Source organism: Mycteria americana, chromosome 15 (genome assembly GCF_035582795.1).
Source record: "Mycteria americana isolate JAX WOST 10 ecotype Jacksonville Zoo and Gardens chromosome 15, USCA_MyAme_1.0, whole genome shotgun sequence".
Taxonomy (NCBI): Eukaryota; Metazoa; Chordata; class Aves; order Ciconiiformes; family Ciconiidae; genus Mycteria; species Mycteria americana.
The window spans coordinates 199,532-217,753 of record NC_134379.1 but is presented as its reverse complement, the minus strand read 5'-3'; the positions used below and the strand labels follow the sequence as shown (position 1 = coordinate 217,753).

General features: G+C 40.7%; 2 protein-coding genes across 6 annotated transcripts in view; one reads left to right on the top strand and one right to left on the bottom strand.

The window, feature by feature from the left end:
• Positions 1–3,846, top strand: part of PITPNM3 (PITPNM family member 3) — a 131,160-nt gene extending 127,314 nt beyond the window's left edge. Inside the window, exons 16-19 of the mRNA XM_075517739.1 lie at positions 900–1,049; positions 2,211–2,394; positions 2,798–2,926; positions 3,342–3,846. Of these exons, the coding sequence (XP_075373854.1) occupies positions 900–1,049; positions 2,211–2,394; positions 2,798–2,926; positions 3,342–3,650 (772 nt within the window). The 3' untranslated portion in view covers positions 3,651–3,846. The remainder of the gene's footprint in view (positions 1–899; positions 1,050–2,210; positions 2,395–2,797; positions 2,927–3,341) is intronic.
• Positions 3,847–10,022: 6,176 nt separating this feature from the next.
• On the bottom strand, positions 10,023–18,070 carry PIMREG (PICALM interacting mitotic regulator). 5 transcript variants are annotated; one of them, XM_075517940.1, is made up of 7 exons: positions 17,937–18,070; positions 16,059–16,374; positions 15,043–15,227; positions 14,791–14,940; positions 13,874–13,969; positions 12,949–12,995; positions 11,472–11,610 (listed from the first exon to the last, which is right to left on the bottom strand). In XM_075517940.1, exons 1-6 carry the CDS (start codon positions 18,053–18,055, stop codon positions 12,965–12,967), a joined length of 897 nt encoding a protein of 298 aa, XP_075374055.1. In that variant the 5' UTR covers positions 18,056–18,070; the 3' UTR covers positions 11,472–11,610; positions 12,949–12,964. The 5 variants fall into 5 exon arrangements, with proteins under 5 accessions (XP_075374054.1, XP_075374058.1, XP_075374057.1 ...); XM_075517939.1 differs by lacking the exon at positions 12,949–12,995 and having other exon boundaries at positions 10,023–11,610; XM_075517943.1 differs by lacking the exon at positions 12,949–12,995 and having other exon boundaries at positions 10,023–11,610; positions 16,059–16,377; positions 17,941–18,041.
• Between the last annotated feature and the right edge of the window lie 152 nt (positions 18,071–18,222).

The window sequence follows — 18,222 nt, the reverse complement described above, 5'->3', positions numbered from 1 at the left end:
CACATATTGTAAGAATCTTCATCACCAGATACAAGTTTCTAGATCATACAATAATCATCTTTCTAAAGGAAAGAAGATGTGGTCTTCAGATTACATTTTTTAGGAACACGAGGTCATGGGATGGTAAGAGCTTTGGATCGCTTTGTGCTTTATTAGTGTCTTAATGTGCAGACCTCTTGGGGAAAATACATCATGGTGAGAAGATTGCATTTCGCATACCTTTCCATGAGAAAAGCCATCTATGATTGCATTTGTCTTCTGGCTTAGGTTTGTTTTGGGGTGTGCTTTTTTTTTTTTTTTTTTTTTTTTTACTTTTCTGGATTGGTATTCCCATTGTAATTTGCAAGGATAGAGGGGTGAGTAATGCTAGTATTACCAGCTGCTTATCTAATGGAGAAAAGCTGATTTGTACATGCCAATTAAAGGTGCATATCAATTCTTCCCTTGTAATTTGCAATAATTTGCCAGTAACTGTAGAATGCCGGAAAAAAAATGTAGCTAGTTTCTGTATGCTCTGTGTGTGTGTGCATATATATAGCATTCATGCCTTATATGTGTATATATAAAGACATATCTATACATATATAGACAGACAGCATGTGTGAGTAGTAGTTTGAGTACTTCTGGCTGTTTTGGTGGTTTTTTCCTAATTCTTTTAGGTATTTATACACATGTGATTTCTTATTAAAGTCAGCTTCCAAATTTCTGTTTGGAAAGCTGTTTCCTAAAAGTGCAAGTTTCAGTTGCCCCACATGGGACTGAAATCACAAGCCCTATTTGACAGTGCTTTTTGAAGCTGTAGATCCAGACAGATCTAATTTCAGGTCTTAACTAGAAAGTGCAGAAAATACATTCTGACATTTTTCTTTTTAAATGTGTTTATTGCTTTGACTCTCTAGAGGGGACCAGAGCAGTGCTGCAAGTTACCTGACTGTGCTTCCCCGAGGAATGGAATGTGTTGTGTTCAGCATTGATGGTTCATTTGCAGCAAGTGTTTCAATTATGGGAAGTGACCCCAAAGTCCGAGCTGGAGCCGTTGATGTTGTCAGGTAAGTGAGGTTTGCACACTTCACTTTTTAAATCTCTGGCTTTCCTGTTTGAACACAATAGGAAGGAAAACCGCAGAATAGTTGGGGTTTTTTTTACTGAATAAACAATTCTTTAAAGGCCAGGATTCTTTGCAGATATATTTCTGTATTTCCTTGGACATCAGGTCTGCCTGATTTTCAAAGGAATCTTAGAATGCTATGGTTTACTTTGAAATTTGTAGTTTACGTTGCCTTAAAGATTAAAAGTTGCTTCTTGGGAATATGGCCTTAAAGTGTGTGCAGTGAATTAATAATGATTCCATGTGTTACTGTGATTAGCAAAGAGCGTATTTGGCCTCAAATTGCCTGAGCATAAATGGCCTCAAGTTGCGCCAGGGGAGGTTTAGACTGGATATTAGGAAATTTTACTTCACTGAAAGGGTTCTCCAGCATTGGAACAGGCTGCCCAGGGGAGTGGTTGAGTCTCCATCCCTGGAAGTATTTAAAAGACGTTTGGATGAGGTGCTTATGGACATGGTATAGTGGTGGTCTTGGTAGTGTTAGGTTTACAGTTGGACTCGATGATCTTAAAGATCTTTTCCAACCTATACGCTTCTGTGATTCTGTATTTTGTGTTTCACTAACTTCAAATAAGGACATACATCTACTTTAAAAATATCAAGTGCCATGAATGCAAGAGTGTTTTTTGGAGGAAAAATTAAAAGGCCTTTTAATCATCCATTCTTGCAAGTCTGTTAATGTCACACTGGATGGGGAAATACAGCTCTCATTTTGGAACTTGTATGGGAATGGAGAGATATCAGTTTTCAAGGATTTCCACTCCTTACAGCTGAAATGGCAGGAAATCTTGTTAAAGGTTTCAAAGGTAGCTGGACTTGATGTGTAGCAAGGTCTATTCTAAATACATTTTTAAATAGCTCTCGTATTTTATATAACATATTGTATAAGAATCTCTTTTCCTTCCTTCCATCTCCCTCAAGATGTAGACATTATTACTTAATTTCTCAATAGGAGCAGAGACTTAGGCATGCTGCTTTCCACTTGTTGAAGGATAACGTCTGACTTCTAACTGAGTCTGTGCTGAGCAAAGAAATGCTGACCTGACCTGTGGGTATTGTTTCTCTTTCTGCACCTACATAGTTTACCTGCTGTTTCTGACAGGCATTGGCAGGACCTGGGATATCTGATTATCTATATTACTGGCCGCCCAGATATGCAAAAACAGCGTGTGGTGTCATGGTTGTCTCAACACAACTTCCCACAAGGGATGATCTTCTTCTCAGATGGACTTGTTCATGACCCACTGCGACAAAAGACCATTTTTCTCCGGAATCTCATGCAAGAGGTACTAGAAACCTGTTTATAGCCTTAAAACCTTTTTCCAGAGAATGTAATTCAGTGAAGGCAGAGATCTCCCTTCCTCTTGAACAGTAAATCTCACTGGCCATCACGAAGTCTTTTTGCCATTCCTCATTTCTGTTCTCACTTTTTAAAGAGCAAGGAAGGCTGATAAAACATCCAAAGGGGCCTTCTGGCATGACAAATAAATAAATGAACTGCTTGTTTTTTCCTGTGTGCATATCTGTAGTTCTTGCTGGCATGCAGGCAGACAGATTTAGCTTTCTGTGGTTTACAGAATGAGGTTGCTAACAATGAACTCATCTGCTGCTTCATTGCAAAACAAGTGCCATCCTTGTAGTGCATTGTGTTCAATAGAGCGGTCACTTTGGAAGTAATATTTGTTTCAGTGCCACATCAAAATCTGTGCTGCATATGGTTCCATGAAGGATATTTCTGTGTACAATGTCTTGGCTCTGTCGCCATCCCAGATCTACATAGTTGGACGATCAACAAAGAAATACCAGGCGCAGTGTCAAGTAAGTAACTCTTGCTACTCTATCAGGAAGTCCTAGGGGGAACAAGGAAATGCATGCATGAGAATGCATGCGCAAACATGCACACACACACACCCCCCCCATAAAAAAGATAGAGAGCAGAGGCAATGTTTCAGAGAAAGAAGGGCAATTTTGGTTTCAGATGAGGCATTTTCTGGCAGGGTGAATAGTAAAGAGAATCGAGTGGTCATAGGTCGTATCTGCAAGTGCATGCATTGCATATTGCTGAATGACAAAATGGAACAGGTCACTGGAAAAAAAAAAGTGAGGGGAGAGGAGTATTAGTACTCTGTAGGTATCTAACTGGGATGCCAAAGATAGGAACTTAATTCCTCATAGAGCTCGTAGGTCAAGGCAGCAGTAATTTGTTACTCCCTTTCTTTCCTTCCTATTTCAGTTCCTCAGTGAAGGTTATGCAGCCCACTTGGCCTCGCTGGAGTTCAGTCTCCATTCACGACCCAAAAAGAACAACTCTCGGATGATCTTGAGAAAAGGCAGCTTTGGCCTCCACTCCCAACCTGAGTTTTTGCGCAAGAGAAACCATCTCCGCAGGACTATGTCTGTACAGCAACCTGACCCACCTTCTTCGAACCCCAAGCCAGAGCGTGCCCAGAGCCAGCCCGAATCAGACAAAGATCATGACAGGCATTTGCCCTCCATTGCTTGGGTTCGAGGTGGAGTTCACAAATTTGAATCTGTCCCCTAGGAAGCTTGGGAATATAGATCTTGGGTGCACCCCATTAAACTTGTAGGCATGCCTCAAAGATAATATTTAGGCAGCTTCAAACTAAGAGATGTAGAGGGGAACCTGTACCTTGGAGTCTTCCCTGCTCTGGAATCTGCCTTTTTACACCAACTGGGGAACTTCCAGTTTGTTCCTCTTGACATGTTTATTGGGAAATTTTAAAACAGTCTAAAACTATCGCAACTGCTTATAACAGCAAAGCAACAGGAAATATCTTTGGTTATTTTTTACAACAGATATAATAAAATGTGCAATAAGAAAAGAAGCTGTAACAGCTGATTTTACTCAGAAGAAGGGATTGTGGTATCAGCTAACTAGCTGCACCCAAAACAGTTATAAACAGTAGGTCCCATACATTACAGAGAAGGTTTACACTTTAAATATTACATAGTTGTATCTGTTTCCACTTCACCTTCGATAAAGCGATACACTTGCAAGGGAAGCAAAGGTGGGAACTACAATACTGGGTGGTCAGGATTTGTACAGCAAGATGCTTTTTGGGTGCCTTAAACCCAAGATTTCCTTTCAGCTTACAGTGTTGGTGAACAGACCCCAACATGGGCACTTGTGTTTGTGTGAGGTGCTGGACATCAAGTAAATGGGAGAACTCCACTATGAACCAGTTCATTAAAACTTCATATGAGAAATAAATGTGTCTGCCACAGTTTGAAGCAGTTAGTGTTGCTGTATACAAACTAATGTGCAATTGTACAAAGATCACATTGTTTTGTGGAACTTGGTGACTGTGCAAAATGTGTGGACTACTACAAGTAAGGAGATGTCTCTGACCATCTCAGTCCGAGAGACAGATCCTAAGATGGTAAGCTAAAGGGAGCCCTTTTACTAAGGGATCTGCAAACTTCAGAGCAATCACTTTTTTCATTATTCTAACTAGAATCTTTAAACTGGAGGAGAAAAAAAGTAATGGAATTCCTATGGGTAAATTGTTTACCTTCTGATGCTTTATAGCAACTGCTGTGTTAAGACAACCTGTAGCATTCAGAATTACAGCATTTGAGCTTCAAAGAATGGACACGCCAAATTACAGGTGCCAAATATTTCTCTCGGATCTCTCAATGAACTTACTAGAAGTAAAACGTGTGAAATTTTCCCTAAGTGGTAGTATTTCTAAAATGTTGTAGTTAGTTTAACATAGTGGCAGTTTGCAGATACTTCCACTGCACTGAATTCACCAGGAGAACTTTCATGACTGAACTGAACTGAAGCATGTTTTAAAACCTGCAATGAAGTTACAAGTGCACATAAAAAACTTTTAAAGAAAAAGTTAAAACCAGACTATTGATACTGAGAAAGCTTGAAGTCAATAGGAGATTTCTTTTTCAGGTTTGTTTGTTTGTTTTTAATTTCAGGGAGTTGGGGTGGAGAGGGTGTTGTTCCTTCCCCCTCCTCCTTACCTTCAGGTTTTCCTAGTCTAGCTAGACCAGAAACAGTCTCTCAACAAGTCTGTTGGTTAATGATTTTGAAAGCTGACATGTAAAGCAAACAAGAAATGCAATGGAAATCTATTAGGACAGTGCAGAAGTAAACCTAAGTCTATACTCCCTATTCACCCAAAAGTTTCAGTGTGCTTTTAGAAGGGCATAGTAATGTGGCTTTTGCCTTAAAAGGCAGCAAAGTAGCTTATAGTTGGAGATCTTTGATTTATTTTCTTAGACGTTACTTGGCAAGATTGTCAGTTACCATTTCAAACTTCCTGAAGATTCTCTGGCACATCAGTAATTTGGTTTTTATAATGCTTCCTTTAAGGGAAGGCGTAATCTTTGCTGAGGATTTAGGAAAGATACTAAAAGTTTGGTAGCTCACACTAACTGGGAGCAGGTAACTACATTACAGGGGGGCTGGGTTTTTATGCTCTGTTGCCAAGTTAGCCAGCTGCAAAAGCTAAATGAAAGATATCCACAGACTACACTGAAGCAGTCTTCAAGTTTATGAATGCTTTCCCAGTAGTACCACACCTAGTTCTTTAACCCACAGACTTGGAGGAATTATTCTGTCTTGGCCCACTGTGTGTATCGATTCTAATCACACAGTCCATTTCTTCTCCCGTCCTCTGCAGCTAGGAGATTGCACAGGTATACCAGACTCCATCTCCCTCCAGTCAGTTCACTGTTAGCATGCTCCTGCTTGTTGGTTTTAATAAATAGGCATGGGAATCCAAGGGTTGTGAGGGAGGAACTCACTAGGCAAATTTTGAATTTGCTGAGGGGACCTAAAAGCAACACTGATTGATTGCAAAGTTCTTTTTAAGCACTGGGTGTTGTGTAGCATGTCTCCTGACAGTAATCACTGTTCCTGCTGCAAAGTTCAAAGCTAATGTTGCTTTAGCCATCTACCTCTATCATCCAAGAGACTCCAAAGTCTATTTTTTGGTTTAACTTGCTGTAGTAGAAAGGCCTACTTCCTTTCAAAAGAGGGATCTGTGTGTAATTCTGTGACCGTATTAAAGGAACTAGCATCTGAGCACAAGGTTAGAGAAATCTCCTGGGTTGTTAAGGTCTGTCTTTTACTCTTGCAGACACAATGTCATTTTGCAGGGTACCATGTCATGAAAACTCTGATTTTGTGTATTTCTATTAACAACTGGGTCACCTTTACAGTAGTCACTGTGCTGGCTTCTCTTAAGAATATTATGCGCTAATAGTCGTAAAACAAATGCTTGTGTGTGTGTGTGTGCGCATGATCTAGAGTGGTAACAATTTCAAAGTTTCTACACATGGTATTGAAATCAAGCTGAAAATATTTTTCCTAACTTCATTTCCTACAGAGCTCACATGGCCTTTGTGTAATTCCAACACTACTCACTGCTCAGGGATAGAATGGTTTATGTCCTGATCACATGCCTCCAGCTGAGCACTTTGGCAAACAGTGATAAAGGCATTAGCTTGGAGGTTAAGGCTTCATGTTAATTAGAAGCTGATCTTCTGAAACATCAGATGCCAGATGCATTTGTTTTGAAGGCACTAGCCAGTTGCCACTAAAATGGTAAAACAACTTGTGTTGGAGCTGAGAGTATGAACAAGATGAGTGTGATTTTGGACATCTCACAGATAGGCTGGCAGTTGAACAAATATTCTGTGGCAATGGCTGGGGACCTCATGCATGTTGAACCACTAGCTATTTTTTTGTTCCCCCCAGCTATGTTTGGGGTGATCCCTGAGGTTTGCCTGATGAATCACTAGTTTTATAGCATAATTTTTCAATCGTGTTTTCTCTTAAAATGTTTTCTTCTAGTCAGAATTTTAGTTATACACTTTGTCCACGTGAAACTGCATGCAGTGGTTCATGGGCATTCAGTTTGCAATTGGATTTCAGTTTTACTTGTGCTTTCACACAAGGATTATCAGTCCTCCTAAGCAGGCCAGTTGCTGAAGATAAGCTTGATCCTACAGTCTTATTCTCTGATTGCAAGTCCTCAGTGGTGCAGTCTCTGTGCAGTCAGCACTTAAACTTTATAGGCTATGGAAGTGTTAAAGCATACACAGAAGGGAAAGGGACAGAGAAGTCAGGTGGGAATGGTGGGTGCCCAAGGAACACAGGTTAGACTCATCAGTAGTTTCAGCACCTTTAGTGCCTCCAGTCTGTTACAGAAAAGCACATTCTTTTAACCTGCTGAACGGAGGAAGTGTAAGTGAAACTGTAAAACATGAAACTATTAGTCCAGTGGGTGCTAAGGCAGCAGTACAAGTCAGTGCAAGGTAGGCCACAGTTGGAAGCATTTACTTTTTTTGCCCCGTTGATATGGATCCAGTTTTAAATTACTGTAAAAAAAATGGCTGTGATTAATAGCAGTGGTAGATTTATCTCAGATATTGTGAAAACACACCTTCACAACTGTGGTGTTTTGGTTTTTTGTGTGTGTGTATGTGTGTATAGCTACTGGAAGACACCTTAAGTGAAGTTTTGGTTCTGCTTTCAAAGCAAATTTGTAACCAATATACTTTAAAAAAAGAAAAAAAAACCAACAATGGCTGTTTATTCAACTTTGTTGTCTAGTTAGGTAAGTTTGAAAAAAGATATCATTGTATAGAGTGCAGAATATTCCACAGACCTGAATAGTGATGTTGATCCAAATTTGCTTATTTTGAATAGCTTCTTTTCTTTTTTTTTTAAGTGTTTGCATACACTAGTGCTCTTGGAACAGATTCTTGCTTGACCAAAGTACTCCTATTTAGTTTTGTGGCATGGTTTATATGTATTCAGCATAAAATTTTGTTAGGTGTAAAAATGACCTGGCATTGATAATTCTTCTTGTTCATTGGGGTTCATGAGAGCTGCCATTTTGATTTGTTTACATGAGAATAGAGTCTTAATTCTTACAGCTTACTTCACCTGTTCCTCTAGTACCTAGGGAAGTCACTTCTAAACAGAGTTAAAACTTTCACTGGTTACGTAGAAGTGGAACTATCTGTAAAGTAGAGAAAAAGAGAGACACACCTTAATCTACTGTTAAAATGAGCAGAGCAACGACACTATCTGGAAGCTCCACCATTCTGCAAAATAGCCCGTTTGCCATTATTAGTAAACAAGTTGTCTCACTTATTCATTAGTCTTTAGGCTAGGGCACTACTAATGTGTGTATTTAAGCAAATCCCCAACACTCAGATCTCTAGTATCATCATGTACTTCATGGAGTAAATTTAGAAGGGAAAAAAAGAAATGTTTCCTTCTTTCTGTATTGTTTCCTGTCTTAAATTTGCTAAAAACTTGTCTATAAGCATTTTTAATAATACCTGAAATTTTGTTTCTAAAATTTGTAAGTGCAAGAATTGTTACTGAACAAATAGGATTTTCCCCCCTCTTGCATCTAAGCCACAGAAAGGTGTGTACATCATAAAAGTACTAGATGATTGGAGTATGGGCACCTTTTTAATAAACTCATTGGCTTAATAATGGAGAGAAGAGATTGTACACTGCAATTTCATCATTTTTCTGATTAGAGCTTGAAATGTGGGATCTGAACTCAAGATTTCTGCATTGACGTGTTCATTTCAGGCATGCAGGGGAGAAAGTGGCACTTTCCATCCTCATCTGGAACTGGTACAGGATAGAATTCCCATAAACACAAACTTTCCAACTTACCTCCTCAGCTTCCCTAAGAGCAGTGATTCCTCATGGTCCATGTTCATAGCTTCAGCAGAAATTGTGGGTTTAACAAGGTAATTTGACTTCCATGATGTTTCATCACTCAAGTGTAAATATAGGTTCCTACAGATGATCCTAAATTTAGTCCCCCATAAAAAAATGGAGGTAATAATACATTTTTCTGGATGAAAAGAGCTCTTTTTTCAGAAATAAGAAATGGCCTAGAACAGCTAGAATCCTGTGCCATGGCCTCTGGAATTGAAGTGAGGTGTTGGTATTTCTTCTTTCCCTCATTTTAGTTCAAGCCCAAGGCAAGGAGATTACAGTTTACCCTCTATTTGTATTTATCTCAATAAGCTACCTTTGAAACTGGATATAATTGTAGGGGAACAGGAGAACATGAACCAGATTTGACAGTTCATTTCTCATTTGTAAGGATATACAGAACTTGGGGGGGGAGCACAGCAGGTTTACTGTGATGTGCTGTGATGTGTGGATGGTATGCCAGAGATTACAGCGTTGAAACATAATTTACAGATTGCAAGCTTTAAAGATAAGGTTGTTCTGGGAGGACTGGTATAGGGCCCAGAATGGCAGTCCTCTCACAGAACCCCAAGCCTTCTGCATAACTTACTTTTCTGTTTGTGGGGGAGGGAAGGGGGCAGTCCACGTACAGCTGAATTCATACAAGGAAACAGTAAGTCGATGATCTATAAGGTCCCTTCCAACCCAAACCATTCTTTGGTTCTGTAAACTTGAAATTGAACATGTTCTTTCAGGCTATAGTTTTATTAAGTGCATACTTTTAAATATTGCTTGCCAGTGAGAAGGTTCTATCTGGTGACAAATGTTTATATTTCTTATGGCTGCCTTGTAAAGATTCAAAAATGTACAATAATTAATTTCTTAATATGAAATAAGGAATAAGATTTCTACAACTGGTATAGATTTTGATGTGAGCTGGTTTTTAAAATCTTGTAACAGATTAGTCACTTAAATAAAACCTTCCTTGCTTTAAGTAAACAGTGTCGCTGATCTTTCTTACCAGTAATGTGAGAAGTATTAGATCATCATTGTACATGTTCTAGTAGCCAGTGGAAACAGTATAAATACAGGTTTAATATATCTATCTAAAATAATACCTAGATTGGAGGTTGACTTTTCACAAAACTCCAACCCTCCTTCATTTTGAGAAGTCATATAAGAAAATATTTCAGTAAGGAGACACCATCTTTGTGAAAGCTTTATAGAAGTAGTTTCAGTACATGCAAAGAATAACTTTAAGCTACTGTTCCATACAGAAAGGTGGTTAAGAAACACCCCAAACACACAAAAACTACATCAAGAAATAACACAAGCTAAAGCTCTCAGTCATCTGAGAGCGTGGATGTCAGGGCTGTTTTCATGTTTCCAGGCCTCATTAACTGTTTCAATATTTTAAAACAGTCTAGTTTGACAAGAAAAAAGAAAAATCAGGAGCAAGTTTAAAATCAGTACTTACACATAAATCAGAATTGAACATGACTCTTTCCATGTTTATACTTAATACCACTAAAATTTTAGTAGTTCCAGTTTTACTAAATTACATGTGCATCTTAAAAACTATCAAGTAGAGCAAAGTTTCCCAAATCAGTCTTTTGTTTGAAGGTTCATCTTAGAGTGAATGTAATCTGAGAAGCCTGCACAAAGCTGCTACCATGGAAGACAGCCCTGGTGTTGAACTCTTGAAGCCTGAGAAATCTTTGCTTTAGTTTGAAAGACTAAACTTTGCTAAACTGAATCACCCTACAAAAAAAGGCTTGTCAAATGAATGTTATTTTTAAAAAAGTAATTAGAAACAGGTATTATATAATGCTTAGTATACTTCATTAAATAAAATACCTGCACTATGATATTAGCTAATAACAGTAGTTGTAAGAGGTTACATTAAATGTAGTAACCAATTTCTGTGTATAACTAAAAGACAGATGTAGTACAAAAGCAAAGTTTAACTTGACTATTTAAAGCAACAGCAAGAAATGACAAAGTTGCTCTGATTTGTCTGGAACCCAAGTACTTAAGGTAAGATAGGCTATTAGTTAGGCTAATCTAATAGCAACCCTTAAGGCCATGAATTAGAGTCCTAATGTGGCTCCTCTCTTGTGGCACAAGTGACACCACAGAAACCTGTTGCCTTAAAATGGCAGTTGTGGTCAGAACTCAAACAAGCCACTACTGTTTTGTTAACTTCCAGTTAAACATGATGCTTGACTTTTGGGTTGTTCGTATATAGAAGAAAATTGTTAGGCTTTCAAAATAATGGACCAGTACTTTTAGCATGCAAAGTACTCATGTTAAACCTCACAGCAATTGGATACCAGCCTAAATCCAACTACTACCTATGATGCCCTTGCTCTGGCCATTCCTCCTGGTCAGTTCAACGTAAGTTTCAAAGTAGTTACTGCCTTACGAAAGTCACATTCACGATGGTTACTCATCTCAGCAGGAGATAATACACTGCAGTACAATTTTGATTCTCTTGTTCACTTGAAAAGAAAAAGCAAGGGAAGGGAAGTCCTGAGCTGCTTTGTCACGAAAGATTATAAAATGTAATGGCTTGTTCAATATATAGAGTGCACGCTTTCAAGTGCTACACAGAGCTCTCCTTTATATATGCTCATAAACTAAGAATAGTTACACAGCCGTCTCTGTCTAGGTACCAAGTGCTCTATGGAGTTTCTTTGCTCGCCTTGCAATAGCTTGAGAAAGTTTCCGAGATCGACACACAGACTGTAAGTTTTGTTCCATTAGGTAGTAGTAGTTTGATATTGCATGTTGCCTGCAGAAGAAGAACAAGACTGCCATTAGCAGCATGAAGTCAGTAAGGTTAATTAACTGGTTGTCATGCAAATTGCTGGAAAACTGTTAGATGGGAGCAAGGAAGAGGTCTGGGATCTGTACGCTTTCACTGTATAACAGTTCTAAACACTAGCAAGAAAGTATTTTGTTACCTTCAGTGAGCATAAGTGGCAGTACACCAGTTAAGTACTGCAATACTTTAACTAGCAACAGGAGCATTTCTTGTGATTTAATCTAATTCATTAAAATGAAAAACATTAGAATAATACATGGCACTGGCAACCAGAAACAGTTTGAGATGAAGGTTTGTTTCATCATGGAAAAGATGAAAAGGGAGCTGTAACACTAAAACTTATAGCAATTGGATACCAGAACAGAGTCATATGCAAGACTGTTAAGGGCACCTCCAAAAAAGTTTTTCACAATTATTCCAGGAGGCAAGCTACAAACCAGCCAGTGACAGAGCACATTGTACGTGTCTACACGTGTAGGAGAACTGGACCAAATTGCTTAGTGGAAGCAGTACACATCACTGTTTAAAGCTTCAGTCAAGCATTTGAAACTGCTCTCATTTTTCCCGAAATGTTACAGCAATCAACTTCTTGCATCTATCTTTGTTTCTAAAATAGGACATAATATTCAGGATGTAACTTCCCCTTTAACAACAGGAACACTTCCAACATAATGGGTGGAGATATTAATGTCACAGTACAGTGACCTCAGTGAAGGTAATAGAGACATTCACCTGGTAATGGTTCAATGAATTGATACTAGAAGTGATGTTTAGAAACTTACAGCAGAGAATTCCTGTTCCCACCCATTTAGGTACAATTGCCATGTTTAAAAATGCCATCAATACAGGTGTGATAGCATTGTCTTAGCAGTTAAGACAATGTTAGGGATGGAAAAGAAAGGCTGTAAAATTAGACAGCTCAGGGTAATAGTTTGTTCTGTCATGCTTTGTGATCTTCATTAGTAATCGGTGAGAACTGAGGTCGAGTGACAAAGATATTAGTACCAGTAATTTTCTGGTCTGGAGTGAGAAAAGCTGCTGTTTGCATAGAAGCCCAACTTACAGTTCATTGCGAACCCACAAGGTTTCATTAATCCACAATGTAGAGGGGAAGTTTTACAACTGCACAATGATCTGCTATAGCAGAGACATCCACAGTGAATATGAGGAAAGAACCCTGTGGTTCTGCATAATAATACTTTAAAAAGGCATGAGTTAATAAGCCTTTCTCTCTCCAAACAGCAGGTTTTTTTCTCCCCACAGATGCATGCAGGTATAGACAAGGTAAGTGAACAACTACTTTACCTGGTTGATACTATCTTCAGTTACGAATGAGAGAAACTGTCATATCACTAACAGATGGGAGAATATTAGGAGTGAGATTTAGTGAACTTTCAATGGATATGATCATTACCTTAATACAGGATTTAACCTATAGTTATCTAGAAGTGGTCCCATTGGTAAAAATTGAATTTTTGGAATGATGTAGGATTTTAAGCCCTTACCTCTTTGTAGATAAAAGTACTTAATGCTAAGTCCTCTCTAGAGGATTTTAGGTGCTTGACGTTTAATTATTGAATGCTTGACATTGAGTGTTCTAAGAGAGGAGGAGGTTTAGGGAATTGCCCTGGGACAAGATTTCTGACCTTTAGTTTTTACTGTCTTAATATGTCTAATTCAGAATGACATAACCTTTTCAAACACAGCAGCCTACCCCCTCATGGATTAACCAAGGTATTGTATAAGAGGCTTCTGCATTCCCTAAATTTTTGAGTTACGGTACCACGGACTATTTGTTAACATAATGTTCCCTAATAAAAGGATTTTCTTACAAATGTGTAGACACCAATGACAGTGTCAGTGCAATGGGATTCCTCCCCTCCATCCCCACCCCACCAGCCTGGACTGGCACCGCTTTTAGACAGAGGTAGGGAGGTACTGTTCTCACACAAGGTCAAAGGTAGGCTCTTGCTGGGTAAAATCTGACTTCCACAGCAAGAAACCTGAAGACAAGGAGAGCATTTGACAGGTTTTAGAAGCTGCAAGTCCAACTGCAGATTTAATCTGCACAGGTATCTTGAAGAAAGGCGGGCTCTGCTGCATCACAGCTGAGAAAGTTCTGCAATTTTTCCTCATCCCGAGTTACAAGGATCACTTAGCCTGCAACTGGCAATGTCCAAGTAGGAGGTAACCTGTTGCTAAAAGGTGAGGGACAGTTAGTGGTATTTACCTCTCCTCTTGCACAACGGCATCATCAAATGCCTGGGAGATATGCTTCAATTGGCAAATCCCTGAAGAGACCAGCTCCAACTGGCAGTCAAACTCTCTGCAAACAGAACAGTCATTACTAAACATCAAACAGAACAGACTGACTAGGTGACACAACCCAAGTCTGTATCCCTGCAGTAACAACTCTGGTTACCTCCAGACTTTACCCAGAGAAGTTTAGGGCTGTAGCAATCATGCTCTTAATTCCACTGACCAAGTGCTTCACATCTCCATTCATCCCCAAGACAGCTATCTTCCAAGTCAAACACTGGGTTCAGATTCATGAGGCTTGGATTCAGCTTCTAGCTTTGACATTTCTCATGTGACTTTGACCAAAACAAAAACCTATGTGTGCATTATGAAGTATTTCCCTAGCTCACAACCCTTTATCTAACTTGTGTTAAATCTTTGAGGCAAGAATCTCTCTTACTCTCTGTAAAGAGCTCAACATAAATGGAGCTATTCCAGGTATCTGCAATACAAATAGCAACTTTGGAAAAGTTAGAGCTAAGCAGGAGTGAGATGCATTGAAAGCATTTTTCTTTACCAGAAAGGCATCAGCAAGGAACTCAGGTATGCCTCTAGTGTCAGACAGGGACTGGTGCTGAGAAACATGGTGTAACCTTACCCAGTGGGAGAGTGATTTTTAAAAAGTTCTTGTCACACACAAAATTAAGTTTCATGTTTCAGCTTTATGCAGTGCTCAGTCCCTGTCTATACAGAGACCTGTAACTACTTTCTTATCTATTTAAACAGCACACCCTTTCAGGGGAATAGGATATCAACCTTCATATCTTGCCTTTCACCTTACAAAGATACCCTAATCACAGTAATAATAATTAAAAAAAGGAATAAAGTTTACAAAAGAACATGGCTTACATCTTTCTGCTGGCAGGAGCAAGTGATGAATAAGGGCTCTTCAGTGCTGCTGCTCTTCTTGATCTCCGGAGAGAGACAGTGTCTTTACCAAGCCAGGATGAGAAACCCTTCCATTCTCTATGTTCTGACACCCTTGTTGGCCCAAGCAAGGCTCTTTTGCTGGATCTTGGGGTGCCTTTGGAACTGGCTGCTGGAGTAACACTCAAACCCTTCCATTCTCTATGTTCTGACACCCTTGTTGGCCCAAGCAAGGCTCTTTTGCTGGATCTCGGGGTGCCTTTGGAACTGGCTGCTGGAGTAACACTCTTCTTATGGCAAGGGGTTCGAGGTGTAGCACTTCTTTGCTTGGTAGAACTGGTTGCACAGCTTCTGCTGATGGATTCACCTGGAAAGGTCACCATTGAGTGTACTGGGCTTTGGCAAGACTTCTGTATTTTCTGAAAGAGCATTAGACAGACATGTTATGGTAAATGAACTCAATCAGCCTAAAGTTTGGAACCAGAAAAACAAGGAGCATTTGAGCTGAATCCCTAGCTTTCATTCTCATATCAGGTGTAGTCTAGTATGAATGCTTCTCAACCCTCTGTACCCATTTGCATTGGAGGAATCATTTGCTCCCCCAATCCTTGGAATTTGTCAAGGACTTCAGCAGGCATTGGAACAGAGCTCCTGCTGCTCTTATGCAGGAAAAAGCCAGGCTCCCTAACATACAACTGATGCGGTTAAAGTCAGAGGTGTCCACCAAAGGGAAGTGCAAGCTTGAATTTGCTAGCTACCATCTAGCTTTTTTTGTCAGTCCAAATTTAGATTGACTATAATGAAGAACATGCTAATAAATAGTATGGGTACAGGAAAAGGAGTAAAAAAAAAAACCCCATAATCCAAAGCACTATACATTTCTCAGAAACAATTCTTTGCAAGCAATGGCAGTCTCTACCCACCTTCCTCCTTGTGAAGGCTGCTCTGCCATACATGATGAAATACAGTAGGAGAAAAACATTTATTTAGTAATAAAAGTTTTGATGAAACTACATCTCATTTTTCTTATTTTCACCTTCCTCCCTGTTCTGCCAGATCCATAATTTGCCTATCTAGCAAGGATATTAAAGATTTTACTAGTTAGTAGCTATGAGACAACCATTACGGCGTGCAAGTGAATGGGATAGACTCTCTGGAATACAGTATTCTGTACAGAATCCAGAAATCTTAGCACTGAAGTTGAAGCAAAAACTAAACTCTATGCACACTCCACTGCAAAGGCAAAGTACCTGGGACATTGTTCCAAAAGCATTTTTTGCTGTTCTTTTAATACTGTGGAGAGTTTGGCACTTCTGTCTTGCTTCCAGACTTTCCCAAGTTGAGGCCTTATGAAAATTCAGCTCTACTTGCTTTAATGGTACTCGCTTCCTTAGAGACATGCGGATGGTATTGAGACAACTCAAAGAAGCCCTTCTCTTGAATTTGTCGGGTACAGGGCTCTCATTCTCATCAAAGTCAGCTAGGAGCCGGTGTTTCCGCCAGGCCATTGTTGCCTTGACATTTTGGAGCACAGATACCATCTTGTTCCAGTTCCAGTCAACCTTACTTCTAAAACAATCAGAATGAGAGTAAGAATTAGACAGAGGAAGCTACAGAGCAGTGTGAAAAAGGAGAAATGGAAATTGTTGTACAATATATTCAGTTACATTTGCCTGAAACAACAAATTCAGAGCTGAGCCAACTTCGACTTGGAGGCTTGAAGGAGAACAGCATTCATTTATACAGCTATTTAGGTCTGTGCATGTCCATGAAGAAGTCTTATACTGCATTTCCAGCACTGGACATCAGACCTGGTAAGCTGTGAGACTCAAGCTTGTGACATAGAATGCTCTGTAACTGCAAATTTCTTGTTGGTGTCTCAGACTAAGGTCTCATATCCCAAATTTTTGCCTTCATTAATCAAAGCAGCCTTCCACTGCCAGACAAGTTTACATAGCTGCTATTGTCTCCTGCCTGAGTTGCTAGCTGAAGGCTCACACTTAAGTCACAATTATGATTGTGGATACATAAGTCCTGAAACAGACAGGATTGTTACTGGCAGAAGACATTGCTGGGAAAGACTAAAATGCCTATTATCTATATGATATATGACAATTTAAACATATACATATATAGTTTAAATTCTTCATTTTCACTAGTTATCAAGCTAGGATACCGCTAGCGATTTACTTCTAAAAAGCAATTGAAATGCAAATGTATTTTAGCAATCTGAATTGAGAGTGAATTAATTTTGCCAATACTTCATTGCAGATTACTGTTAACAAAAAAAGCTGGGAGGTCTCTACCATCATTGTACCACGTACTAGGAAAGCCTATTGATATTCCTTACTATCTCTCATCTCCCAAATTGTCTCCATCTCTCACACGTGCCCTTATTTGTGTTAGAAAGCAGTAAGGCTTATTGAAATCTTGTAATCCTGAAGGTGTTTGGGATATTAACACCTTCAATGCACTCCTGCATGTGGCAGCAAGGAAATACTAGTAATGGGGCAACCAGTCAGTTCTCTTACTAGCTCACAGCTTATCCAGCTTCCTTTCGATAAACTGCTAACTACTGTTGATTAATTTATGCTAGAACGTATTACTCGGGTGAAACGCCCAGAAGGGAGTAGCTACCGTCCCAGGGTTACGTTTATCTGTTGTCAAACTGGCATTGCACAATACAGCGCGGTGCTCCAGTTCATCTGAGCCCGCGGCAAGACTGCAGGCAGCTGGCGCCCCAGGCGCCTCAGCCAGGCCGGTCGCGGTAACCGGGCCGGGCCCCTGTAGCGCATCCAGGCCGCTCACGCTGCTCGGCAGGGCTTCGCTCTCGCGGCTGCCATTCCCTGTGCTCGCCACCGAGAGTCGCGGCCGAAACGGCCCGTGGAGCTGCGGCCTGGCTAACGGAACCGGTTCTGCACCGCGGGAGCTGGCACGGCGGCCCAGGGCAAGCCCAGCCGACACCACGATCTCGCCCGCCGAGGACGGTTGAAACAAGCGCGAAAGGCGACGCCAAGGCCAGAGGAGACCGGCTCGGGCCTCTCGCACGGCCGGGAAACGCGGGCCGCGACCGGGCCGCTCCAGCAGCTGCTCGGGGCTGTACTCACAGCGACGGACGAGACGGGCACCGACTTGCCGCCACCCCAGAGGAGCCTCCTCGCGCCTCCGCCACCGCCGCGTTTGAATGGCGCCCCGCCCACTCCGGCTCCCCGGATTGGCGCCGCTGCCGCGGCTCCCCCCTCCCCATTGGCTGCGCTCCTCGCACGCGCGGCGGCCTTGACACGGCTCGGCGCCTGCGCGTCAGCTGCGGCTGCTCTGGCTGCTGGGCCGCGGGGCCTGGGGGGGCGGGGATGGGGCCTAAAGCGGAGGACGTGGGGGCGGTGGTGGCGGCTGCGGCTGCGTGCCCCTCCGCAG

What these genes read in the sequence shown, in the direction of transcription:
- PIMREG (XM_075517939.1), bottom strand. Translation starts at nt 18,055, where the DNA reads ATGGGGAGGGGGGAGCCGCGGCAGCGGCGCCAATCCGGGGAGCCGGAG. An exon ending in TCTGGGGTGGCGGCAAGTCG is followed by an intron (nt 16,375 to 17,936) that starts GTGCCCGTCTCG and finishes TTGTTTTAGAAG; the next exon opens with TAAGGTTGACTGGAACTGGA. An exon ending in GCCGTTGTGCAAGAGGAGAG is followed by an intron (nt 11,611 to 13,873) that starts GTAAATACCACT and finishes CTTCTTCTGCAG; the next exon opens with GCAACATGCAATATCAAACT.